The following is a 26,401-nucleotide window of genomic DNA, read 5'->3' on the forward strand; positions in this document are numbered from 1 at the left end:
AGGGCTGTGTGTGAGCTGTTTTGAAAAAGTAAACAGTGAATGGAAAAATGTGCCAAAGCAATCGAGAAAAACTGTATGCCTTTTCATGTTTAGTGTTACTGTACGCTTACTCCTGTTGTAAAATATAACTGTATAATGTTTTACTCAAATATAAAACAACCCACAAATATACAGTAACAACAAAAATATTTCTTTATTTTTTTCCAAAAGTGCTGTAGCCTATACATCACAGCAAACACAACTGGATGTGTAAATGATTTGGCAGTGTGTTCTGTCTGAACACAAGGAGATTTGGCATTGATGAAGTGTGCAAAAATAGAGAGGATTGTCTGTAGTGTTTTGAAGAAAGTGTGGTTAAGAATTGAAAACTTGGTCTAGAGCAGAAAAATTAGATTAGATTAGATTAGATTAGATTCAACTTTATTGTCATTGCACAGAGTACAAGTACTGAGGCAACGAAATGCAGTTTAGCATCCAACCAGAAGTGCAAAATAGCAAAAAGTGCAGAGTATGTGCATATGTAAAGTGTAATAAGAGAATAAATAGATATGTACAGTAAGAAATAGATATGCAATATGAACAGTAACTGGGACAAGAATAGCAGCAATTGAAGTTAGAAGTGTAGGTATGATAAGTATATGTAAAGTGCAGGTGTAAGTATTAGTGGTGGTAATAAGTGAAATGAAGTGAAAGAGATATTAGTAATATTATATTTTAGAGGTATTGTATGGTATAAGTACGATGAATACAGTAAAAGTGGTAAAAAAACATTGTGGTGCAAATGTTCAGGGACTGGAGGAGGGTGTGGCAGTCAAGCCAGGGTGGAGGGGGGAAGTACAGTGCAAATGTTCAGTGGCTGGAGGAGGGTGTGTGGCAGTCAAGCCAGGGTTGAGGGGGAAAGTACAGTCACTGGGGGAGATGTGTGTGGGGGTGGGGGGCAGAGTTCAGTAAAGTGACAGCCGCAGGGATGAAGCTGTTCCTGAACCTGCTGGTCCGGGAACGGCACCCTGTAGCGCCTCCCAGAAGGGAGGAGGGCAAACAGTCTGTGGCTGGGGTGAGAGCTGTCCTTTTCGATGCTGCGTGCCCTCCGCAGACATCTCTTGCTCTGGACAGCCTCAATGGTGGGGAGTGAGGAACCGGTGATGCGTTGGGCAGTTTTCACCACCCTCTGCAGTCTTTTTCGGTCGGCAACAGAGCAGCTGCCATACCATACTGAGATGCAGTTTGTAAGGATGCTCTCTATGGTACAGCGGTAGAAATTCTCTAGAATCTGAGGAGACAGATGGGCCTTCTTCAGTCTCCTCAGGAAGAAGAGACGCTGGTGAGCTTTCTTTACCAGGGATGAGGTGTTGAGGGTCCAAGAGAGGTCCTCAGAAATGTGTTTATAGCTCAGCAAAATTGGTTTAGGGAGCTGGCACATGAGTTAAAGGTTGTGGTCATTATGTCATAAGTTCCGCTTTTGGGTGTAAACAATTGAGAAAAACTGTAAAAAAAAGAACTTGATGTAAACAGGAAGTGAAGGTGGCGACAGTTGCCAGTGATCATACACACGATTGTGACATCACAGCACATCTGCCTGTGAGCAGAATAAAAAAACAATGGTGCCGAGTTTGTGGAAGTAGTGCCTATGATTTTGAGGAACTCAAAGTTGATTTTCTGTTTTTGGAATGTTTTCTTGTTTGCTTGTTTTGTGCCAATGGTGTTCATTTTTGTTTTGCCAATAGTAATGTTGCATCAGTCAGGGGTCTTTTGTTTTTCTTTTGTATTTTTGCATTAATTAAAACATTTATGATTTGAAAGGAAAAGGAGTATGTGTAAACATGCCTTGATATTTAAGACTAACTGATCTGAACATACAAGAGGCTTTCTATTTATTTGACAGAGTTGTGTGTGTGTGTGTGTGTGTGTGTGTGTGTGTGTGTGTGTGTGTGTGTGTGTGTGTGTGGGGAAGTGGTGGCGTAGACTTTGCCTCCGTCTGAGGGGCTCGGGCCCGAGGTCGCAACAGGAACAAATAAACAGCCTGGCCATTTTTGTGGGATATTCTTATTGTTAACATTTTTATATCACCACAGACATGATGCTCCATACCCCATGTAAATTCACATTTCAAAATAAAATGTTAATATAAGAAATGGACTTATATAAGATATAAGAAATGGACACCACTGCTTGGTGAAGGCAATGAGTGTGATGAGATTTTAGACATTTTTAGACAGTTTTAGACATTTTTGTATAGTGGGAGTCTAAAAGAAAGTCTGATTTTAAAGGTCTGTTTGGGGAAAACCCTCAGCACCCAGACTTCTACTTCACACTCACCCAAGCAGGGGCGGAAATCCCATTTCATTGTAGGGGGGGACAATACATGGTCAAATTTCAGAGTGTAATTCCGGGGGGGGGGGGGGGCATGAAAAAATTGCTTTCACGAGAGCTAGCATACACTGCTAAATACCGAATTCTCTTATCACATTTACAAACAGAAATTCGAAGTCATTTTAGAATTCTCTAAACAGCATTAAATGTACTAACACGAAATATCTATTCACAGACAAATCATGTCCAAAGTTCAAGAGAACTTGATGCTCAAAATAAGTTATAAAACAGCTCGATAGGGAATTGAACTAGCAACCTTTTGATTACAATATGACTTCTCTACCTCCTGTACCACTGTCACTACAAATTACAATACCAGCATAGTTCATGGACCGGAGAAAAAGATGACATTAATTTAACTTCAGATAATTTAACAAATCTGGAGAGGCACTGAGATGTAGACCTACGTTTATTAACTAGCATGAACCTGCCCGTGACAGGACAGTGTCCTAGACTGTCTAGCTAGCTATCTTAACTGTGTTAATTACTGGCATGCGTGTGTTATCGGCAAACGTTCACGTTGTCATGCCAATCCATTAATAAACGTATACATACTTGTGCATATCGATTGGAACTTCGTAAATGGAGTTTAGAAAAAAACTTCTTCTTTACATGTTCTTACTGCGTTCGAGAATGAGGTAAATCTCTTTACATATCGTGTATCATAGCGGCAGCGACAGGGGACAGAGGAGGAAACAGTCTGACAATCTGACCGTGTAGGCTACTGGGCCTGAAACACGGAGCTGCCGGTAGCTCTGCCCGTTGGAAACAGCATGTGAACCAAACCACTTTGAGGAATAGGGGGAACATGATTTTTCAACACTTAAAAAAAACACATTGTTTTTACGTCTATAATTAGCACCGCTTGTGTCCTCGTATATTTATTTCATATTACTATATTTTTCATTTTTTTTTAGTTTTCAATGATTGTTGGGGGGGGGGGGGGGGGGGGGGGGACGGACAACTTTATGGTAGGGGGGGACACGTAAAGAGAGTACGAGTGACAAGAACAGCCCCTTGAACCCTGGGTTTGTCAGAACATGGCAAGTCTACTACGCTGTCCACTTAACTGAACCTCATCCTCCTAACATGCATCTCTGGCTTCAGGTGTGTGCACATTTACTGACACTAAGTCCCATTATTCACACTTCTTTCAACATAGCTGAAACGTGGATTCTGCTTGGGTTCGTTTTCCTCTCCAACTCCTAAAAAACCCCACCCTTGTTGTCCACCTTTTTAACACTTCACAGAGTAATAGGATCATATGTGATTGAATGACATTGGAGGCAGGGGCGGCGCCAGGGGGGGGGGGGGCTAGGGGGTGCTCTAGCTCCCCCTGGATTAGCCATAGCACCCCCAAGAAAATAATGGTTTATTTATTATTGTTATTTAATTTCATTCTGCGTTATTTATTGTGTGATAATAATATTTAACTCACAAAAGAAAATAATAACAGATTTAAATTGTTTTAGACACAGAGCAATCATTCTGTCATAACCTATGACCCAACTTTCACGTTGCACGCTTGAATGTTGACGTTACTGGACGGTTGAAGGAGAAAGCGAACTAGTGAGTGGTAGTTTCAAGTGAATATCAACAATGCATCGGTTTTTGCTACCTAAATGTCCATGTTTGGAAGAACGATTAAGAAACGAGAGTGACGTAGAAGAAGAAGAAATGCCAGGGGTATCTGGTGTGGATTTTTAAGGAGAGGAACGTTGTGGTCAAGGAGGTCAACCCTCCACCACTACTGAGGGTGCTAACCATGGTGCTAGCAGCATCAGTGGCATTAGCATGAACGCTCAGGATGGCCCGAGAAGACCAAAACTCCAGAAATATCCACCTTGCATGTTTGGAGTCCAACAAAGGAGTTTTTGTAAAAGCTGGTTGGGATAGTTTGCGTGGTTGGAGTTCAATGCAACTAAGGTATTGTTAGCTGTGTAACATAACATTAATGAAAGCTGTCTGATTTGTTGCATGCATTGATTGCCCTGTGTCGCTGAAGACTCGTTTCGGTTGATTAGCAACGAAGATGCCCTTTTTTGCCGAAGATTTTAACTTTTTGCCTTTTTTGGATTCTTTTGGAGCCGCCTTAAAAAAATCAGAGACTCTTTAGCCCAGAGGTCTTCAACCGGGGGTCCGCGACCCCCAGGGGGTCCGCGGAGGTACTGCAGGGGGTCCGCCAAATTATTCCATCTGAAGCATTTTTCCCTCTTCCAAAAATTAAAAACGTCCAATAGGCTACATAAACATAAACAGATCGTAACAATTGCTTTCTATTCGTTTATAAAATAATACATAGGCTACCCATGAATCTTCACGCGATCATTTCATCACCATGGCAACATATACACTTCTAGCTCTTGCCAAAAACACGTTACCTGCCATTACCATACAATTTAAAAATGATGGATCGTTTTGTAATTTCTCGGAACAAAAGCTCCACGTCATACAGCACTGATGGCGGTTCAGATGATCTACCTTCAGAGGATTCCAACATGCCTTAATACCCAGAAGCGCAAACTGGAGAAAACGCGTAAATATTCAAATAATTATCTGAAGTTTGGCTTCACCTACAAAGAGACCGATGGTGACGAACTACCAGTGTGCGTGGTTTGCTCTTCCGTGCTATCAAACGAAAGTATGACGCCATCAAAGCTGCAACAACACTTAGACTTAACACAAGCTCACTTGAAAGAAACAAACATTTAATATTTCCAGGCCCGTTTCAAATATTTTGAGGGCCAGCAGACAATCAGCAAAAGTTGGCGAGCTAGCTTTAAAACCCTCTTATCAAGTTGCATTACGTGTCGCTCAGACCAAAACGCCATACATAATTGCGGAAAGTCTAATACTGCCAGCAGCTAGTAATATGTGAAAAACAATGTTTGGGAAGGAAAAGCATCCCTTTGCCCGCCCTATTGATGAATTGGCAGCTGATGTGAGGGCACAACTAGTCGCGAAACTCCCGAAAGCAGATTATTTTGCACTACAATTAGATGAATCCACAGACGTGTCAAACCAAAATGAGATGCAGGAGGAATTTATATTCTGTAAGCAGCTGCATGGACGTACAAAAAAGTTCCGAGATTTTCAAAGTGATCGACAATTTTTTCCGTGAACATGATATACCCTCGCCAAAATGTGTCGCGCTGTGCACAGACGGTGCAAGAGCCATGTATGACGCACTGCATGCTTCATAGGGAGAATGTTGTTGCCAAAGTCATGAATGATGAATTCTTAAACGTCAGATCTCTCACTAGGTATGAGATATTTCATCCATACTTAAGCTTCTCAAGCTACTCAATTCTTTGTCCCTCCCTAATTGAATACAGAGTAATGGCTAACTATAAGGGAGAAAAAATGTCAATAATAAACAGAATAAAGTTGTGTGTTACAAATTATGTATAATTATGTTCAAACATGTGTAGGGGAGTGTGTTTGTGTGTGTTTGTGTGTGTGTGTGTGTGTGTGTGTGTGTGTGTGTGTGTGTGTGTGTGTGTGTGTGTGACTGACACTTAGTTCCAGATCAAATATATGAATATCAGGCCTAAATTTGGGGCGGTGGGGGTGGGGGTCCCTGCTCAGTGTCTCTCTCAGCCAAGGGGTCCTTGGGCTGAAAAAGGTTGAAGACCCCTGCTTTAGCCTAAGACAAGCAGTCTGTCTGTGTGCTAGGTAGGCTATACATAAGGTTCTATGTGATTACTGATGATTGTGAACTGAAATAATATATACCTTTTTAACGCATTTCTGACTCTTTGACTGTTTTAGTTAATTCTATCTGCTATTCCAATATTCATTTCACTCTATCTGACATGGTAGTGGTCACCTTTAGCCCAACTTTAATCCTCACTACCACAAGTGTTTTAAAGTAAGTTAGGTATTTGGGATTGCGGACTCTATAACATGCTGTATGCCTTTTGTCAGTGACCGTCGCAGATGTGCGCGTCTGTCGGAAGAAGCCTAGATAATAATAATACAATCGGTTTGATAGGCGCTTTTCATGGACCCCAAAGACGCTTCAGAGAGCAAACATGTAAAGTTGTTGTAGTAGAGAACCATGTGACACATAGGCTATCATCCTCATTTCATAGCACCCTCACTAAAATGCCGAGCTCCCCCATAGCACCTGCAGAAAAAAATGTCTGGCACCGCCACTGATTGGAGGGGAAGTCCAGAAGAAAAACAAATATGGAATGTAGCCTGATCTTGATCCCGATGATCAGCCACGAGACTATCAGATGTCAAATAAATTACCATAAATGTCATAAGTGATCATAAGAATCTCTAATATTGAAAAACCGTTCTACGGCTTTCAGGTAGAGAGCTGTGATATCCAGAAGTCATTCAAACGAGCCTGGTTAGGATTAGGTCCCAGTCGACCAAAATGGGACGTAATTCAAACAAGCATGTTGTTTTTACCTGTGACACCCATATTTGCGTACAGCCCTTCCCGATAAACAAACTAACCTTTATTTGCGTACAGCCCTTCCCGTTAAACAAAACGAACCTATATTTGCGTACAGACCTTCCCGAGAAACAAATATTTGGTATAGCCTACATAGCGGAAATAAACTCACCATCACTTTCTTCACCGAATAGAATATTTCAGTGCCTGAGAATGATTTTCTCTGTCCAATCTGTTCAGAAATACTATTCATTGTGGCCTCAATTACTACACATGTTGTATTGTGAAATGCTGGGACCAAGATGAGGAGTAGAGTGTACAATTTGCAGCTGATAACAAAGTCACAAACGCTCGACGCAGGAAACGCTCAGCTGACAAATCTTGTCTGGAGTGTCTTGATTACTATTGTGCAACTCCTGTCTGCTGTCATGAGCGAAAGGAGAATCTAGTTTTCACTGACGTAGCACCCACATTTGCAGACAGCATTTTCTAGAGAAACGTAATCTATCTGTGATCTGTACTCGCTTTAATGCAGCAAAACTAATCTCACTTCAACCCTCCCTTTCTAAGGATGCACACAAAACCGAATCGGAACGTAACTGAAATGGGCGTCTAGCTTTCACTTTTTTGAGTGCCAACCATGTTTGCGTACAACCCTTGCAAATGAACGAAACTACACAACTGTACGTAGCTCACTTAAACCATCGCTCTCTTAGTGTGTGCACCATTTACATATCAACTGGTGTGTACTCCAATGGCAGAGGCGAATATTTCAGTGCCTGAGAATCATTTCCAATGTCCAATTTGTTTAGAACTACTGAAGGATCCAGTAACTATTCCTTGTGGACACAGTTACTGTACGGACTGTATTAAGAAATGCTGGGACCAAGATGAGGACAAAGAAAATGGTGTCTACAGCTGCCCCCAGTGCAGACAGACTTTTAACCCGAGACCTGTTCTGGGTCGAAATCCCATTCTAGCCGACATGGTTGCGAAGCTAAAGGCCCAGGGTCTTCAAAGCACTCATTCGGATGACGGGTTTGCTGGACCTGACGATGTGGAGTGTACGATTTGCGTAGGGAGGAAACGCAAAGCTGACAAGTCTTGTCTGGAGTGTCTTGATTCCTATTGTCTAATACACCTCTGCCGTCATGAGGAACTTCACGCAGGAAAGAAGCACAAGGTGGTTGATGCCGCTGTTCAATTGCAGAAGAAAATGTGTTCAGAACATGGCAAACCACTGGAAGCTTTTTGTGAGACTGATTCGAAGTGTGTGTGTGTTGAATGCATCATAGACGAGCACAAAGGCCATGATGTAGTCTCACTGGCAAGCGCAAAAGAAAATAACCAGGTGAATAATTCCAGGTGTACATTACAAAATCGGAATCCTCATCAGTTTTACCTAGCCTAATACTGTTGCTCCAGTGTAGAGGACAGGCCTTTATGATGTTCTTCTGTTTTCAACAGCGTAAACTGCAAAAGAGTCTACAGAAAGAAATCTCCGAGAGAGAAAGTGAACTGAACAGGCTGAGGGAAAACGTTGAATCTCTTCAGGTGTGGTGCTGCTGAAAGGACATTCACTTGCGTTCACAAGTGATAAGCAGCAGATTTATACTGTTTATAAGTAGGCTAACCATGTGTTTTCATGGTTTTTAGGGCAGTACCCTACCGTAGTAACCCATTAAGTCAGAGTTTTGTAAGTGTTGCATGTAGTGAATTAGTCAGCAGTTTTATAAATCTACGAGAACAGTAGGCTAATATTGATTTTCATTAGCAACAGTGTTGTAAGTTTTATGAAATAAGCTCCTGATGGCAAATAGCATGTCACTGTTTTTAATGTTTTTATTTGTAACAGTCTTCTGCTAAGGCTTCAGTGGAGGTGAGTGAGAGCAACTTTACGGAGCTGCTAGCCTTCTTTGAGCGGATGCGCTCAGAGGTGCCGGAGATGATCAGGGCTCAGGAGAAGGCTGAGCTGAGTCGGGAAGAGCAGCGGCAGGAGGAGGTCAATGTGTTGAAGACGAGAGCAGCTGAGATGGAGCAGCTTGCTAGCAAAGAGGCTGAAGTACAGTTCCTGCAGGTAAATGTGCCCGATCTCCAGTATGCCTAACCTGCCACTAGCAATTAACTGCATTTCGTTGTCTCAGTACTTGTGCTCTGTGCAATGACAATAAAGTTGAATCTAATCTAAAGCTACATTAGGCACTTTTATCTGTATCTTTTTTTAACCAATAACTTCCCTTCTTACCAGTGATGCTGAACGCAACAGTGAATATTGTCTGATGTGTATATGTGTATAAACTGAAGAGATGTTTTTTAGCTCCAGTAGCCTTGTGTGCCACTGTGGGTAACACCAAAATGCATCATGGGCCAGTGGAGGACAGGCAAAGAATTACCCATGGAACGGGTGGTCAGATTCGATTAGATGATAAAAACAATAACCATCTCGTAGTGCTATAAATGAGCATGGATTAAGGTTGTTAAAGGAACATGAAGTTCTGCAGCCGTAATACTATTTAAAAATATATATATATATTTCCTTCGGAGGGGCAACTTCAGTCGAGGAGGGCAAACGGGCAGTTGCCCAAGCAACCTTAGCCCCCTCTTGTGCACGTCCCTGCAAAGTCTACTCCGTAATATCCACCTTCGGTGAGGTGTGCACTGCCCTGCTATTGCTTCTGACATCTGTGACAGTGGCAACAGCCGAGTGATCCTTTTCCAAATTGAAACTCATTAAGATCTACCTGAGGGGCAGTATGGAGCTCTGAATGGGCGGGCTATCCTGTCCATTGAAAAAGCATATCATGCATCACCACTTTTATGTTTGAAAGGCATCCTACGGCTTACAGGTCTGCTTTGCCTTTGGCTGTGCTCAGTCAGCCTGTCGGTCTTGACGTTTAGATTTTGCGCCTAAACTAGCTATATCGTATCGTCTCGTCACATGATCAAAAAGAGACTTGACATTGGACAACAAGATATATATTACCCAGCAATCATCATTGCATATCTGTATATGACAAAAATACCAAAGAAAATAAGAAATTATTCATTTCATTGTAATTTCTTAATAGTTTCCATAGCTTATGTAGGATAAGTAAATAATTGTGTTATAGATTACTACTGACTATTTCCCTCCCGCAAAATAATGAAATCCATGCCAGAGATAGGTTTGCTATTTCGAGGGCATATATAGCATAAGGTACTCTTTTGCATGTATTATAATTCATCTTTGATCACAGGCGTGTTTACATAGCGACGCTGAGAGACAGGCACTTATGAGAAATGCATTGTAGGGGGGCCGGCTTTGCCCAAGGGCCCCAGTGCAACTGCACTGTCTATAGTTATGCCCCTGACAGCGCAGGTACACTCAATTAAAGCCAACAGCAAATAAACAAAATTCCTCTTTCACCTCTTTCAACCACAAATAAGAGATACATAACAGCGACTTCACGCAGAGGCTGTGGCTTAGGGGCCCCCTGAGCTCATGGGCCCTGTAGGCCCGTTCGGTAATCCATCCCTGAGTAGAATGATTGATTTTGAAAGTTCTTTCTGGTCCAAGTCCACCAAGTGAAGATAGTGATGGTATGTTCATTAGCTTTTGCTTCTCATTGTCTCTCTGCAGAATCTCTCTCTTTTCTCTCCTGAGGATTTACCAAGAGTTACTTTCAATGCAAAGTATGCATTTAGACCAACCACTGTTGAATTTTATCTGAAAAGAATGATGAAGGAGATGGAAAAGACTTACTCTGAAAATGTTGGCCTCATATGGAGTCACGGTAGGCTTGATAATTAATTAATTTAAACTTAAAAATACATACATCATCTAGTTAATATATCTGATGGATCGTCAAAACAAGTAGAATTAGAAGTGAATTAAATATTTGTTATTTGTTTATCTTCCTAGTGAAGTTCGGGTTCTTGCGGTGTCACCATAAACAGATGAAAAGATGTAAGTAATTTAAGTGCTTCAGTTATTAGTTATTACAGGATTTCAGTTATTGGTATTTTGACTCTGTGTTACACACTGAAACTCTGTATCTTTGCCATCTCAGATTCTGTCCATCCAAAGTTTGATTCTGCAACTGCATTCAGACATCACCTTATATCTGAAGACAACACAAAAGTCGAATGGAGTCACGAGGTTGTGTCACGTGGCAGGAGATGGGATCGTTTCACCGACTGCAGACAAGTATTTTGTAGCGATGCTCTTCCTGAACATGCCTACTGGGAGGTTGAGTGGAGTAGTGTGCCTGATCGTGAGTTCGCCATTGCAGTTGCATACGATGACATTGAAAGGGAGGGAGTGGATAACGACTGCAGATTTGGGCGTAATGACGAATCCTGGTGCTTGGAGCTCTCCGGTTCATGTCTCAGTTTTTTTCACAATAATGTTGAGACTGAAATTCCAGGCCCAGTCCCTTCCAGAGTAGGGGTTTATTTGAATCGCCAGGTAGGAATCCTGTCCTTCTACAGAATCACTGACCGTGATTGTGGTCATGTAAATGATGTAGAAATTATTTTTAGTGTTAAGGCCAGATTTAACCAGAAGACCTTATACCCAGGATTTTACGTAGATTCAAGCTGTTGTGCTGAAGTCTTCTGAAGGGATGGTGATTTTGTTCATTTGATGAGTAATTTCAGTGTAATTTTCATGAATTGCTTCACACAATAAACTCTAGCAACTTTTAATCATAGTTTACTAAATTAATTCTGCTTATAGGTATGTACTTAAATCTTTTCTTTTAGGGAAAATGCTTCATGATTACCAATATTTACCATAACTATGTGGCGTTGATTATGTGTAATAAGTACATATATTAAGGACTATTAAGATTCTGATGTATGTTGAGGTATGCACGCTCTTGTTGTGTGGCTGATCTAACTATTACACTGCATGTTGCTTGGTATGATTGCAGATGGTTTATTTGTCTGCCCCTTACCTCAGAGTTCTGCGGGTATTTTCGTTCGAAGTGTGCATGGTTTGTTTCATAGTGACGTTTCACGTTACCACTTTTGACAAGGGCAACCGTCTCGTTACAGATTAAACACATCGGTTTTGTGCTCCCCACAGGCAGCACAAATGCATACTTGTCAGTCCGCTCTGTCTTAAATTTGCGATTTTTGGAATCAACTTTTCTCTTTTTGTCGGGTTTATGGCACGCCATGATTTTCGTTTGCTGAGAAAAAAATACCGTTCACAAATCTATCTGCCTGCATTGTTGCCATTGACACACACAACCTGCGTGACCCACAGAGCTCGCGGCCAACATTGAGTAAGTGAGTGAGTTGTCATAGTGATGTTGTTATATTACAGCTCCTGATTGGACCTCTGGATTGGACACGGAACATAGAAACCACATCGAGTAGGAAAAAAATATATCATATAATCACGCACCAATGAAACCTCGCTTGATCATGATTAAATTAGAATGTTGATTTTGGCTTCGGTCCAAATTTGATTGCGTCTGGGTCCGGATCCGGACCGCGGTCCGCCTATTGAGTACCCCTGTTATAGGGGATAGTTTGTGTGGTAGGAATGTGATCTATCAAATACAACTGCAGTAAATAGTTTGCTTTTCTCTCCATTGTCAAAGTGGGGACCACCAGTTTGGGAACCACTAAACCTAAAGAGTCCCCCCACACACACACACACTTTGATAGTAACAGCTGCATCAGATACAATATGATCTGTACCAGATGAAATGAACTTGCTTTGGGTTCTTATTTTAAGAGTAGTTCTGCATGTTCACTCCAAATAAAGAATGACTACTTTGTACCACAAATTTCCTCCATTTTTTGTTTTATACAAATGCAATCAAGTAACAGTTTAGCAGCTACTGCAGCTAATGATGGATATTAGCTAGCTGCCACAGTGTGTGTACCATCTTGACAAGAGTGTCTTGATGTCAATTCATCACAGTCTCCACTCTCCTCTCTTAGTCTATCTTCAGTCCGAGCTCCTCAGGACTCAGGGTTGCCAGTGGTCTTCCCTTCAGCATCACTGGCAGAGAGCACACAGCCTTGGTTTCTTCCTGGTGGAGCTCTATAGACTTTCTCTCCCACCTCCACAGGTAGTCCATCTTGGCGTCACAGTGCCAGGGGTTAAACCCTAGGTCCACAAACATGACACTGGGATCCAGGGCTCCAGCGGGAAGGTGATGGAGCTGGTTCCCACTAAGATCGAGATACCTCAGCTCCTTCACTGTTTGAAAGAGAGTCGGGGCCAGTTTCTCCAGGCGGTTGTGTTGCAGAAATAGATACGACAGTGCGAATGTGGTGTCGAAGGCCAAGGGGTCTATGAAGCGAAGCTTGTTGTTCTGCAGAGACAACCTCTCCAGGAGGTTCAAGAGGTCCAGGACTCCAGCAGGGAGGTCCTCTAGCTTGTTCTCAGACAGGTCCAGGGTGATCAGGCGGCCCAGATTCTGGAGGAGGCCCGCAGGAATCTTCTGGAAGCGGTTACCTGACAGATCGAGCCAGGTGAGGTTGCTGTCACTGGGCAGCCAATCAGCTTCTGCCCTGGAGAGGAGGTTGTTTTTGAGTGCAAGGCTGTCAAGTGGGGCGTGGTGGAACACTCGAGATGGAAGATCCCTCAGCTGGTTACCTGAAGGATGGCGAATAAATCAGAGGGGTTAAATACATAACGAATACATTTAGAGTAAGCACACAAAGTGACAGAGATAATTTCGAAACACTGTAAATGACTTAAGAATACATGAATCGAGTGCCTTGTATTAATAATGACCTTGTATGAATCATGTGCTTATGTAAGCAGGAACATGGCTTTTCTGTGTGTGTGTAACTTAGATTATTAGGTGCCACTTAGTCTGCATATGTGTAAGAGCATGTTTTGGACCAGAGGTGATAAGAAGGGTCGAATTGACATCTTTACAAGACAGAAAGCATAGTAAGATAGCCTCGGACGTCAGAGACCCACCACGTGCTTATCCCTGCTGACAAAAGGTTTTGGCGTCAGAGAACGTTAACTTCTATCTATATAAACCTTCTGGATGTGTTTAATATTGCTTCTCTCTCGTCTGCTGCGGTCTGGAGGTAGGTCTGAGCTCCCTCTCTCTGAGAGAGGGCCCGTGCTTCTCTCTGACCTGCCAGGACGTGGGTGAGCCCAACAAGCTTATTGTTGTTGTCTAATAAATATACTGATATGCAACTTCGGAGTCCTGAGGTAACTTGAGTGAATTTTCACCTAACACAAAGCTTATTCACTGATAAAGATATTTATAGAAGGCCAGAACATGTATGGAGAAAATGAATGTCTTAACACACAGCCAAGCACGGATAAGAAAGAAACAATTCATTTGAAACCAATTCAACATCCACATACACGAACACTGCAAAAAAATACTACATTTTACCTGTATTTTAAAAGATACTTAATATTAGGCCTACCTGTAAGGTCTATGGTGTGAAGATGAGGGAGATTTATCAGCATGTCTGTTGACAGGTTCCTGAGTTTATTGTTCGACAGGTGGAGCTCTTTAAGTAGCGGTGTGGCTCGAAGGTCCTCTCCGGTAATTTTAGTAATATTGGTATACTGAATGGTTAGACGGGTGGTGTTCCCCGGCACACCTCTCGCCGGAAAGACAGAAATTGGTATGTTGTGGCATATTACCTCTGTGGAGTCCTGGCCAAAATAGCAATTACAGAGGTTTGGGCACGAGAGGGCGCCATGACAACAGCAGATAGCGAACGCAATGCTAAGAAGGCACCGAAGATTCATTTCTGTAGGAGTAAGATGGTCACAGTTTAGTTGGATCTGTACCACTAAACTATCTGAAAATAATTATTTATTTCTAAGACTGATATTCCAGACTATTATAAACAACGGAGCATCTCTTTGTCATTGTCTGCCAAGTCATTGTCAGTCCGGTTATTGCCAGAGCTGTCTGTCTATGCTATTAGCACATTTCAATGACAAATAGTATAGTGAACTTAGAATAGATAGAATGGACAATATATTTAAAACAGTTAGTTATCTCTTACCGTCAAAATCAGAAGCGAATAGATGTAGAACGAGCCCTGTCAAATCTCTTGTCTAACTCCCTCACGTAGGCTATTTGCCCTTTTTATCCGGTTGAGATTTCAACACAGTGTAGGCCTGGAAATGAGGAAAGACAGGGAACTCCGTGACAAAGTAAACAATGACAGACACGAGACTTTTGAACCCATGAATACTACAAGTAGTATAGTGTAGACTACTTTATCCTCTATTCAATCTAAATGGCAGACTTGCTCATAATTCAAACAGAACTTGTTTTTTTTATTTTTTATTAAGGTACAGAATTCAGAAATGTGTATAAGTTGCATGATATAGCCTACTCCTGTTAACTTTCCCTATGTGGATCTAGGGAGATCGATCACTGTGAATCATTGGTGAGTAACACATAGTTTGGTAAATATTACTCCTTGAATGTTCTAGGTTAATTTGATTGTACATGAGTCATAAAATGCTGAATTGGCATTGGCCTCTTCAATCACTAAAGATCAACTAAATCTCGGCAACGTAACCGTAGGGTCTGAATATGACACAGCTAGGCTTCTATAGCCTACGCATACCAAACAATGAATAATCTTCATGGTGAATCTCAGCGCTGTCCAAGAATCAAGACGTGCGCTGACTAACTGCATGTGAAAAAACTAGGATAGGAAATGTATGGCAAGCAAAACAGCCCAAGCTTAGTAATAAAATCCACGACCGAGGAAGATAAATAAGGATAGCCTATCAAATGATGAGGTCAAACTTTGCGCCGATTCAACCAGGTCGCTCGGCCAGAAAAAGTTGAAAAGAGGAAAAACAATAATACTACAAAAACAACAGGTCACAATATTGGAGCTTTTAGATGTATGCTGCACGTACTCGCTTTCACCACGCACAGCGGTGCTTTTGGGTGCGCAACGGCCACACACACTGCTGTAAGGACACATAATGTAGCTTTAGGGAAAACGAAGGCCAGAAAGACAAGTCGTTGTTAAAATGGATTTCACACGGCTTATCCAGCAGTCGTGAAGCAAAGCTTAGTAAATGCAAGAACCAAGCGATCTTAAAAGCATGGGTTTTGGCAAAACAGTTTCGGGAGAAGAAACTAATTCTGCTCACAAGCAAAATTATACTTTTATGATTAAAAGTGGCTCATGTGAAAGGAGAGCCAACCTGCGCGTTTAAACAGTTCCCATAGGTGGCTCTGCCTTGATGCGCAAAAGGCGCCCGGTGGTGCCTCTGCTCTCTCTCATCTGCAGGAGCTCTGATGCGCCTCCGTCACTGGTGACAGCAGGGGATGACGATGCGCCGCTAGGGGACCGCGTCTCCACACAAGGAACTGTCCACAGCAGTGGAGCGACGCGCACGGATCCTGAGAGACAGCCAGCCCGGAGAGTGAAGAGCATCGGTCCCTGGAAGTGCCATGGATAACTCAACTTTGCGGGAGAGCGCAGCATCGCCTGTAGACTTCACCCACATTTTAAACTCCACCGAATGGCAATTCAACGGCACCAGGCTCCCGGACGCCGCGTCCGAGGACTTCGCCACAGCCATATTACGCGTCACTAGGGATCCCATGTCTTTACTCAGAGCCACCGAGGCGGCTGTGGCCGCCGGTCTACTAGCGGCGCCACTTGAGCCCTCGCAGACTCCACCTGCGCCCGCTCACCTGGTGGTCGCGTTTTGGGACTCGCCACTGAGTCATGGGATCAACGTGTTCGTGGGGATTATCCTGTGCTTCACTATGTTAGGGCTGGGGTGTACAGTGGAGGTAAACCAACTCGGGGAGCACATCCGGAGACCCATAGGGGTGTTGCTGGCTCTGGTCTGCCAGTTCGTCATCATGCCCCTGGTGGCATTTCTGCTGGCACTGGCTTTCTCCCTCGACGACGTGGCGGCCATCGCCGTCCTGCTGTGTGGCTGCTGCCCGGGAGGAAACCTCTCCAATATTTTGTCGCTGCTGGTCAACGGGGAAATGAACCTGAGGTACACATGATTTATAAGTGTGAGAGTATGCTTCAAACCTATAGATTTGACTAAGTTTTCTAAACAGACAAAGCAAGTTTATCAGGCTGACTGAATAGTATTTTCATGGGGAGAGTTTGGGGCACAAACGAAAGGGAAGCTAGCGCTCTCCATAAAGAATAATATTTTTTTCATTTGGTGTCATTAAAAAAAAACATTGAATAATTGTCAAGTAAACGTCCATATTCAGAGATTGTCACCGTTAATTATTTGCCACTTGATGACATTTTATTTACTTGAAATCCTTTGCGTAAAAGTTGGTCTTCCTATTTGGGAATAACCTCACAATTGCAATGTTTTACTGAATTCCTCAAGTCGGTGACATGGTTTTATTTTTTGTCCCCATCCAGCATCGTTATGACCATCTCCTCGACCATTCTTGCGCTGGTCCTCATGCCGTTATGTCTGTGGATGTACAGCCGTGCGTGGATCAACACGCCCGTGGTGAACCTCCTGCCGTTCGGAGCGATCATCATCACTCTGTGCAGCACACTCATCCCCATTGGTCTAGGTGTCTGGCTTAGATACCGCAACACCCGCGCTGCTGACATAGTCCTTAAAGTGAGTTAAATCATTCTTCCTGTTGTCTTGCTCTGATACGCAGATATCAGAGATTTAATTTGGGCAGGGTCTTCTACGCTGAAAACAACGCTGCGTTAGTTTCAAACACCTATGAGGTCTACCCAATGCTCACTGCTAATTCCAAGTGACCTTCCAAGTGATAGACCGGTGACAATGTAAATCACAGCAAATTCTTCCAAAACTTTTGTGTGACACCTGAACTGTAAACAAAAGCTAATACATTCTCGTATGGGTTTGCCCAGTGTGTATTTATAACACACCCTGATAGCCAAATGATTTCAACATTTTCCATAATCATACATTTTTCATAATACATAATACTAATTATGTGAGATGGACAATGTCACTGTGAGGATAATTTCGTCGGTCGAGTGCTATGCTGCGTGTAGGCCCTACTTCGTTTTTCCGGTTCCGCTGGGCGCACTGCGTAATGTCTTCTGTCTGTTCCCAGCGTAGAGACGACGACGACCCTCGGGTGCCGTGACATCAAAGGCGTTCTTCCCAGCGCTAGTCTACCTCTCTTTCAGATGAGTTTATCTAAGACCAGCTAGGGCCAAGCGCTGAAATGAAGGACTGGGGTGGGAGATGTGTGACAGAATGATGTACCTCGGTGGGGGAGGATAAGTGGAACGCATCGAGTGAATTGGATAAAAGCCAGCCAGGCTCTCACGCGCTGGTGGCTTGCTCTTTTCTTTTCGACATAATGCCACACGAGGCCCTGAATGGCCCCACGTGCCACTCTGGTCGGTTTTTTCCCTGAGGGATTCCCTTTGACGAGCACGTTAGTTTCGAGAGAATATTAAAAAAAAAAAAACATCGCGAAGCCCTATGAATGATGGGTATATGAAGCCAACGGCTGCACTCCCCTAAGCAAACCGAGCTACAGCTTTCACAGATCCCATACAAAATAGACAGAAGTTTTGTCTCAGGTGGAAACCTGAACTAAGTGACAGCACATATCAGCACAATATGAGCTGGTTTTCCATTCAATTTCCATGGAGAAAAAGCCCTGATCGAATGCACATTTCCAAAAACAATCACTCTAAATACACATTGTACACAAGGCTCTGTCCTTAGGTCCATATTATGTTGAGAATATGCCATAAACAAACAATACATTCAACCATTTCAAACTCTGTATTGTTTCAAATATGTCACAGAGATCACAATTATAAACAGCCTCTTCCACAGCCACACAAGAAAGCCCCAGGAGTCAGCCCCGACTACTGGGTAATTCATCTGGTGAAACAAACATTTGGTTACCTGTCTTTACAAATCCCACTCATTGAAACATTTTCATGCTGCATCACAGAAAAACACATCAATGATGGCTTATTCCAAATACAATGTTCTCACTGTTGTTTAAACCACTCCACAACAATATTCTACTGTAGTTCAATCTGTCGGTAGGCTGGTGTTTTACCTCCCCTGCACCAATGGATGGATGACAGACCTATCAAAAAGGTTTCCGTTTCAAAATGTATTGAACAGTTCGATCTGTTGGTAGGCTTGTCTTATTTAATCCACGGGTGCCCAGGGTATCATCTATTAGCTTGTGTGATCTGTGCTGCTGTGCAGGAACCCTCACCTGTTGTTCTTCCTCTGCTCCCCAGGTGTCTCTGGGCAGGAACCCTCACCTGTTGTTCTTTCTCTGGTGTCTCCCCAGGTGTCTCTGTGATCTGTGATCTGTGCTGCTGGGCAGGAACCCTCACCTGTTGTTCTTCCTCTGCTCCCCAGGTGTCTCTGGGCAGGAACCCTCACCTGTTGTTCTTTCTCTGGTGTCTCCCCAGGTGTCTCTGTGATCTGTGATCTGTGCTGCTGGGCAGGAACCCTCACCTGTTGTTCTTCCTCTGCTCCCCAGGTGTCTCTGTGGTCTCTGCTGGGCAGGAACCCTCACCTGTTGTTCTTCCTCTGCTCCCCAGGTGTCTCTGTGGTCTCTGCTGGGCAGGAACCCTCACCTGTTGTTCCTTCTCTGCTCCCCAGGTGTCTCTGGGCAGGAACCCTCACCTGTTGTTCTTCCTCTGGTGTCTCCCCAGGTGTCTCTGTGGTCTCTGCTGGTCACCCTGGTGCTGCTCTTCATCATGACCGGCGCCATGCTGGGTCCCGAGCTCCTAGCCACCATCCCCCCCTCCGTCTACCTGGTGGCCGTGCTCATGCCGTTGTGCGGCTACGCTGCGGGCTACGGCCTTGCACGCCTCTTCGACCTGCCGCCCAACAGCTGCCGGACCGTCTCCATGGAGACGGGCTGCCAGAATGTGCAGCTGTGCACAGCCATCCTGAAGCTGGCCTTTCCGCCGCAGCTGATGGGGGGGATGTACATGTTCCCGCTGCTCTACGCGCTCTTCCAGGCCGCCGAGGCCGGGATCTTCATCCTAGCCTACCGCATGTACAGGACGGAGGTTCTCCACAAAGAGGACTACCTGGGCGAGAACGAGGACACAGACATTAACTACAAGACGCTGCAGGAGGACGACGGTGGCTTCGACACGGCCTATGGCACGGTGACGGTGAGCGACCCCAACTCCATCATGCTGGAATCTCGAGGGGCGCCCCCCACCCCGGTGTAGAAACTACCAAATAGGCTCAAGAGACTTGATATGAGGGCGAGATTCGTAACCTCTTTGTCATTGCCATTTCCAATGCAATCATGGCCATCTTTGCTGAAACCGTACCCCTCTCCTCAGCTTGAGAGCTGGGAGCTGCACCATGGACTTGTAGGAGCTGCTATGCCCCTGGGCATGTTTCAGGACATGAACTGAATCATTTTTAATTCACTGGAAACCAACCATTCCAACCTCCTCAATGATTAAGGATAACGTGTGGGACACAAGGACCATGGGAACTGGAGACTGATAATATGGCATTTATCTTTCCAAAACACCCAGTCTGGTAGCACCTTGAAAAAAAAAAAAAAAAGAGTAACCAACCAACAGAGATTCATGAAACTGCAGTTGAGGACAGCTATGGAGATGGGATTTCTGTGCACTGGAATCCATTAAGGCGTAATAGTACTAAAGCCTTACAGCCTGGAAAAGGGCCAGACTGACCTATTGACTGGGTTGGTTTGTTCTTAGTTACACACAGTTACACACAGGAAAAGATGGGAAAGTCCTTGTGCTATTGGTTGGGGATTTCCCACAGCGGCCAAACCTCTCAATGACACATACGAGTACTCATACCCAATCACCTAGCCTAACAACGACAACAACGACAACAACAACAACAACAAAGATGCCTTTCTGAGCATCTCCTTGGGGTTGGCAAGTGGGCTCCTTCCTTCGTCAATGTGTCGTTGAATTAGGCCCAAGACACCTCCAAAAGGCTCACCAGTGGCGTCTGGCATCCCAGACCCACCCCCCTCCATACTCACCATGGGTTAGAACACATGTCAATATCATAGACATTCAAAGATACACCTCAAAATATACCTCGGAAAGATTCCACATGCATATCTCAGTGCCTGAAGGATGCACTGCCTAATTATCTAAACCTCAATCTCATCATACTATGGCATCCCACAGGCTCCAGGGGAAGGGGGTGGGGGGTTACGATTGGGGTAGTCACGTATCAAGAGAATGAACCTTGTATAATATTATATTATGTTTATACACAATTGCCACCGATGGATTGGGTTGTCTATGTACAGTAGGCTATGGCTAATATCACTCACTGGTAATTAAAACTAATCAAATATCCACAACGCAATGACCCTATGTGAAAATGATGACGGGGTTGACTACGTGATTAACGTGAAAAAATGTTAAGTTGTGTCTTTAAAATGAGGTGCTCGGAATACACAGAGTGTCATTCTTGTGCCTACACGATAGTCCTCCCAACACTGCATTTGTAACTCGTGATATGATCGTTCATAATCACTTCTGAGTGCTTCATGAGTGCTTTTAGCAAGGCACGTTTCACCGAATCATCCATGTGGAAGACTACAATGTGTGGTTACTTCATAATGAAACACCATTTACATTTAACCAGTTAAATTGTGCAATTATGTAAATGTTTACCACATGTTAAGTGTATATAAATCATGAATAAATATGCATTCCAAATTCCTTTTGCGTATTCGTGGAACTGTTAAATGACTGGGCAACGAAACGAGTCATGACCACCTGATTGTAATTAACCTAACACGTTCTGTGTATAAATTAATTGGCGTCCACACGTCCAACGACTAAGCAAAAATGGCTTCGTTTGGAGATGAGACGATTGATAGTTACTTCTATTCATCTTACAACCCCTACTCATACAGATGTCCGAAACCAAAGATCTGGCGAAACAAGAGTTATTTTTCCTTCGGAGACGCGGAGACCTACTTTGACAACGACCATCGCGCACAACTGAGGTCCATCTTGGCACAAATCAACCCCAATCTGACGCCTAGGCTTCGAAGGCCCAACACCAAAGATATTGCGGTGCAGGTTAATCCTAAAACCGATGTATCGGTGCAGTGCGCCCTGGGCCCGCGGACCCTGATCCGAAACCGAAATGTTTTGCGGAAAGGGGATCGGGAAGCTCCGCTTCCAGTACGCAACGGGAGCGCAGTGACTCGTTACCCGCGCACCCTCGCCGTTTATTCCCCGATAACTTCCAGACGACTCACTTCCCTCCTGTCAGGAGTCAAGGGAGACAAGAGCGTATCTAACCTCACAGGTGGCGATGAAGACACCTTACTGAAAAGCGAGGGTTCCGAAAGTGAAGAGGCGACCGCAGAGAAGGCGGTCAACGAAAAGCTTAGTCCCGAGAAAGATGGAAACGAGGAAAAAGACCTGTCAAACATTACCGATGACCAGAAAGACGAGACTCAAAGTGGAAAACAAAGCGATTCTAAAATCAAAGGACGCGTGAGGTTTCAGGTAAGGCTGGATTCTAGACATGAACTACTTTGCGTTATGTCAACGATATTTAGTTTTATAGGGTTTACTTTTACACTTCGTTTGTAAGGAATTGGGCTCTAGAATCTTTGTGTGAACTCTTATGATGCTGCAAAACTGTAGGTGTATCCACATTTTTATATGTAAATGAAAAAAAAAAAAACAATGGTCGACATGGCTGGTCTAACTGTTACTTTACAGTTCCTGGAGCAAAAGTATGGCTATTACCACTGCAAAGAGTGCAACCTTCGCTGGGAGAGCGCATACGTGTGGTGTGTGCAGGGAACCAACAAGGTGGGTTTCAGAAAAACCTTCAAAAGTTTGGATTTCATTTACTTTATCAACTGATACTGACAACTCTTCTCCTTGTCGACAGGTATACTTCAAACAGTTCTGCAGAACTTGTAAGAAGTCTTTCAATCCTTACCGCGTTGAGGACATAACCTGTCAGGTAGGACCTCCGCATGAAATACCCAATGGATGAGATGGTTTCATTTTATGTTGCAGGATATTACACAGGTACCCATATCTATCTTGACATGCGTACGGTCCTTTTTTTTCCAGATCTGTAACAAGTCCAGATGCACATGCCCAGCGACACCGCGTCACGTGGACCCCAAACGTCCGCATCGTCAGGATCTCTGCGGGAGGTGCAAGGGCAAGAGGCTGTCCTGCGACAGCACGTTCAGCTTCAAGTACATCATTTAGCCGCCCGTTGGAACGACGGCTTCCTTGCACTGGACTATCTCTGACGGGACAAAGGCACTTGCTCTGCACAGCACTATTTTGTTTTTGTAACGATGATTGATTTTCATCCTTTTGTTTTGTTGAATGCTAATGAAGGCTTATAATAAATGACAATCAGCAGCAGCCGACTCGCCTCTGTCCGCATTATTCACCCTTAGTGTCAACTGCTCAAACTGGCAGTAAGCCTGCCTTGATATTAGTAGCTAGTGAACCGGCAGACAAAAAAAGGTTGTAGATTATTATTTTATTTATTTAGGGGTAGTGCATGAACCTCAGTTTTAACTGTAGCTGTCTGTCTCAACACAGTTTGCTTGCTGGATTGAAAGTTTACAGGTCAGTGCGCATGTAGCTTGAAAGAAGCCAAGGCCACTAGGCGCGGCGGTACTGTAAAATGCTATCCTTGCAGTCAGGGGGAAAACATGCACTCTGTGCCATTGGGGAACATATTTAGTATTAGCGTATGACTTGGTACGAAGATATTCTGTTGACAAATGATATTGGCTTCAATCTGGGTGGAGATGCCTCCATTTTAATGTGACTGGGTTGATTTATTTAGCAACAGAGTCTGGGCTGTTCTGGATTATGCCTTATGACGGGGCCAGAAAATGCCTGTACTTGTTCCTCGGTACAATACTGGGCAATATAGGCTACACTAATGATGGTATGTATGTACTACACTACACTCCTGATTGGCTTGTGTGGTGAACAGGCATCGGAATGTATGGAAAACCTGCCTAAAAAAAAAGCGCCAAGTTTGCATTGAAGAGAAATACTGCACGCCTATGTAGAAGACAGAATTAACCTGATACTGAACTAAATTGAGAATGAATGAAACTTAGGTTACCGATCACACATCAACTGGTTCAGGAGGAGATCCAGTTCTGTTTAGGTTTGGATTAGGTCCTGCGCGGTCAATAGTGTGTGTTTGTGAGTGTGTGTCAGACAGAGCTGGAGGCTGGGGAAATGCATATGATCAGGTTTTTATTTATCCAGACAAGGAAAGGCTGGTAAAGAGTGAGATGACAAAGAAAAAAAAAAGAAAACAAACAAAAAAAAAGTCAACAGAAAAACTATAAAGAAAACAGAAAAAGAAAAGGAATAATGCACCTCTAAATAAAAAGTATACTTTTTCCAGGTAAATAATATATCCATATATTCATTAAATAATTAAGAACAGCATTCAAAAATGTACCAGACAAGCAAGAGAAGAGATCGGTGTGAGGAATGAATACAGTGATCATTTCTTTTAAATCTTTTTCTTAAATGTGCCGTGACAGATTTCTTCTCTCTCTCAAGACATTGCTTTATGTCCTGCAGTTCGGCAAGCAAGCCCAGTGCCTTTCAGAAGCACAGCAGAGCCAACATGGCCACAGCTTCCCCCTCAGGGCATAGGGCTAGAACACACCATCAGTGCAACCCTGAGCCGGGCAGGGGTTGGGGGGGGAAAGGGGGATTGGGTTAAGACAGAGCCAACATGGACGAACATCAGCCCCAAGCTTCCTTCAGCACAACCTGTGTCGGGGAAGCAGAGCCGGTATGGAGAAATCACAGTGGAGTTAAGGAATGCATGTGGCAAGGCTGGGCTGGGCAACAGCCGTCCAGCATCGAGAGGGAGAGACAACCCCAGTGTCCTTCTCTACCAAGGAGTGGAGTTAGGTGTCGGTTCCCGGCGACGACCTTTGCACTCTGACCTCTCTCTGTCTCCTCTCCGTGTGCATGGATAGTTGGCCCAGCCCAGGCCCGTCCTTTTGGGAAAGGTTTCAGTTGCCAACATATTAGAATAGTGGAGAGGGTTTGTTAGTGATCGTTATATCTGGTCTCTTATTCAATTCTTGCGGGGTTTTTTTGTTACTTTTTTTTTTGCGTTAGCTTCATACTCTATTCTGATTTAACAGTGCATTACACAAATGTACAAGGGAAAAATACTGCTTTTACACTATACATTTTTTTTCTAAAATATATACAGAGTAAAATAAGTTATTGATATTTTCATAATGGGTTGCAGCCAGTTTTAGCACTTACTGTATGTGTGTGTGTGTGTGTGCATTTCAATCCGTGTGTGTGTGTGTTATGTGCAAGTGTGTTTATATGTAAATATGCCTTTAGGAATGAAACCTGTATCGCCAACACAAGCACATGCGTCTGTGCGCAAACACAAAAATGTCTCTCTCTCACACACACACGCACAGGCACACGCTGACACACACACATCCGTGCACACACGGAAATCTATGGTCTCTAAAGGCAGCTACTTATTTGGTAAGAGGGTAAGAGTTTCTTTCTTGTTGCTGTTGTTAAGAGCCACTCAGCAAAGGCGGTGGGGGTGGGGGTGAGGGTGCGGTTCTGTAACGTGAACAGATACATTTCTCTTTATACAGCATCCTGAGGGCGAGGGCCACCCTACCCCCAGGCTTACAATTACACATGAAATATCCCTAACGTTTACATCCTAGGATGTTAGCTCTAATAAAAAATACATTTCTCCAAAAATATGTCTTGCAGTGCTTTCTCTTTCAAGCATGCATTTGAAACCTTTTTTTTTTTTTTTCCTTTTTGTTTCTTAATATTATGTTTGATTATGAGTTCAACGTGACAGGGATTCCTTCTTGCATTTCTTTGCGTGTCATCTCCATGGCGACACACCTCGTGTGCTCGGTGCGCCGGCCCAGTGCATCGTGGGCCGCCGAAAGCCCCGCGGCCGCACCAAGGTAGGCTGCTCAAGGGTCATAGGTCACTCCGCCAAAAGAAAAGACTTTCCAGTTCAGCGTCATCGTCGGCCTTTGCCCTTCCGTACATCACCTCCCGTCACCACCTCAAGAGTAGTTATTGCAGCTGTAGTTCTTCCTCTTCTTTCAGGCGAGGTCGGGTGGCTTACTTTCGGGTGGGGTGGGGGTGGGGGGGGGGGGGGGGGAGAGAAGAATGGAAAGAGCGACACTTGCGCATTTTCAACATGAGCGAGTTGAGTTCGTCCCCCTCGCATCCTTTTAGCCCTTTAGAGTGACGTCTCCATCCCCCATCCACAGAACCCCTCCACCAACCCCCCCTTCAGGTTGCCATGTGCAGGTGCACGGGGAGGGGGGGGTAGAGGGAGAGGTCCTGGGGGTCGGGGAGGGAGGCAGTCCCACCTCCAGTCCGGGCCACTACAACTCACAGGCCGGTGCTGAGCACGGTCGTGTGGGTCTCCACTGGGTCCTCGATCTGAGTCTCTGGTGGGGGTTGGATGTGGGTCTGCGGGGGGAGCACGGTGTCCGTATAGGTCTGGGTCTGGGTCTGGGCGGGAGTGGGGCTGGTCTGGGCCTGGCGGAGCGCCTCTCGGATCTGCATGTTGAGCTCCATGAGGCGGCCGCTGGCCTGGGACAGGTCCCGACTGGGGCCCACCACCGCCAGGCAGCCCGT

The 26,401-nt window shown here is 44.2% G+C and overlaps 5 protein-coding genes across 7 annotated transcripts in view; 3 read left to right on the forward strand and 2 right to left on the reverse strand.

Annotated features, from left to right (window-relative positions):
* The first annotated feature begins 7,503 nt into the window (after positions 1 to 7,503).
* LOC116222036 (tripartite motif-containing protein 16-like) lies at positions 7,504 to 11,378 on the forward strand. Its single transcript, XM_042708915.1, has 6 exons — positions 7,504 to 8,129; positions 8,246 to 8,332; positions 8,634 to 8,855; positions 10,398 to 10,551; positions 10,680 to 10,724; positions 10,828 to 11,378. Exons 1-6 carry the CDS (start codon positions 7,533 to 7,535, stop codon positions 11,376 to 11,378), a joined length of 1,656 nt encoding a protein of 551 aa, XP_042564849.1. The 5' UTR covers positions 7,504 to 7,532.
* Positions 11,379 to 12,558: 1,180 nt separating this feature from the next.
* Positions 12,559 to 14,885, reverse strand: LOC105895118 (phospholipase A2 inhibitor beta-like). Its single transcript, XM_012821693.3, has 3 exons — positions 14,774 to 14,885; positions 14,180 to 14,512; positions 12,559 to 13,376 (listed from the first exon to the last, which is right to left on the reverse strand). Exons 2-3 carry the CDS (start codon positions 14,508 to 14,510, stop codon positions 12,712 to 12,714), a joined length of 996 nt encoding a protein of 331 aa, XP_012677147.2. The 5' UTR covers positions 14,511 to 14,512; positions 14,774 to 14,885; the 3' UTR covers positions 12,559 to 12,711.
* A 55-nt stretch (positions 14,886 to 14,940) lies between these two features.
* On the forward strand, positions 14,941 to 20,598 carry slc10a4 (solute carrier family 10 member 4). Of its 3 annotated transcripts, XM_042708917.1 has the most exons (4): positions 14,941 to 15,163; positions 16,028 to 16,754; positions 17,144 to 17,354; positions 19,237 to 19,945. In XM_042708917.1, the coding sequence occupies exons 2-4, from the start codon at positions 16,192 to 16,194 to the stop codon at positions 19,822 to 19,824; spliced, it is 1,362 nt and encodes a 453-aa protein (XP_042564851.1). In that variant the 5' UTR covers positions 14,941 to 15,163; positions 16,028 to 16,191; the 3' UTR covers positions 19,825 to 19,945. The 3 variants fall into 3 exon arrangements, with proteins under 3 accessions (XP_042564851.1, XP_042564850.1, XP_012677085.1); XM_042708916.1 differs by lacking the exon at positions 14,941 to 15,163 and having other exon boundaries at positions 15,303 to 16,754; XM_012821631.3 differs by lacking the exon at positions 14,941 to 15,163 and having other exon boundaries at positions 15,304 to 16,754; positions 19,412 to 20,598.
* A 953-nt stretch (positions 20,599 to 21,551) lies between these two features.
* zar1 (zygote arrest 1) lies at positions 21,552 to 23,128 on the forward strand. Its single transcript, XM_012821848.2, has 4 exons — positions 21,552 to 22,240; positions 22,460 to 22,552; positions 22,635 to 22,709; positions 22,823 to 23,128. Exons 1-4 carry the CDS (start codon positions 21,569 to 21,571, stop codon positions 22,964 to 22,966), a joined length of 984 nt encoding a protein of 327 aa, XP_012677302.2. The 5' UTR covers positions 21,552 to 21,568; the 3' UTR covers positions 22,967 to 23,128.
* An 841-nt stretch (positions 23,129 to 23,969) lies between these two features.
* The window catches only part of fryl (furry homolog, like), a 108,027-nt gene continuing 105,595 nt past the window's right edge, over positions 23,970 to 26,401 (reverse strand). Inside the window, exon 63 of the mRNA XM_031574370.2 lies at positions 23,970 to 26,401. This exon is cut by the window's right edge and continues 94 nt beyond it. Coding sequence (XP_031430230.1) covers positions 26,153 to 26,401 — 249 coding nt within the window. The 3' untranslated portion in view covers positions 23,970 to 26,152.

Source organism: Clupea harengus, chromosome 10, assembly GCF_900700415.2.
Source record: "Clupea harengus chromosome 10, Ch_v2.0.2, whole genome shotgun sequence".
Taxonomy (NCBI): domain Eukaryota; kingdom Metazoa; phylum Chordata; class Actinopteri; order Clupeiformes; family Clupeidae; genus Clupea; species Clupea harengus.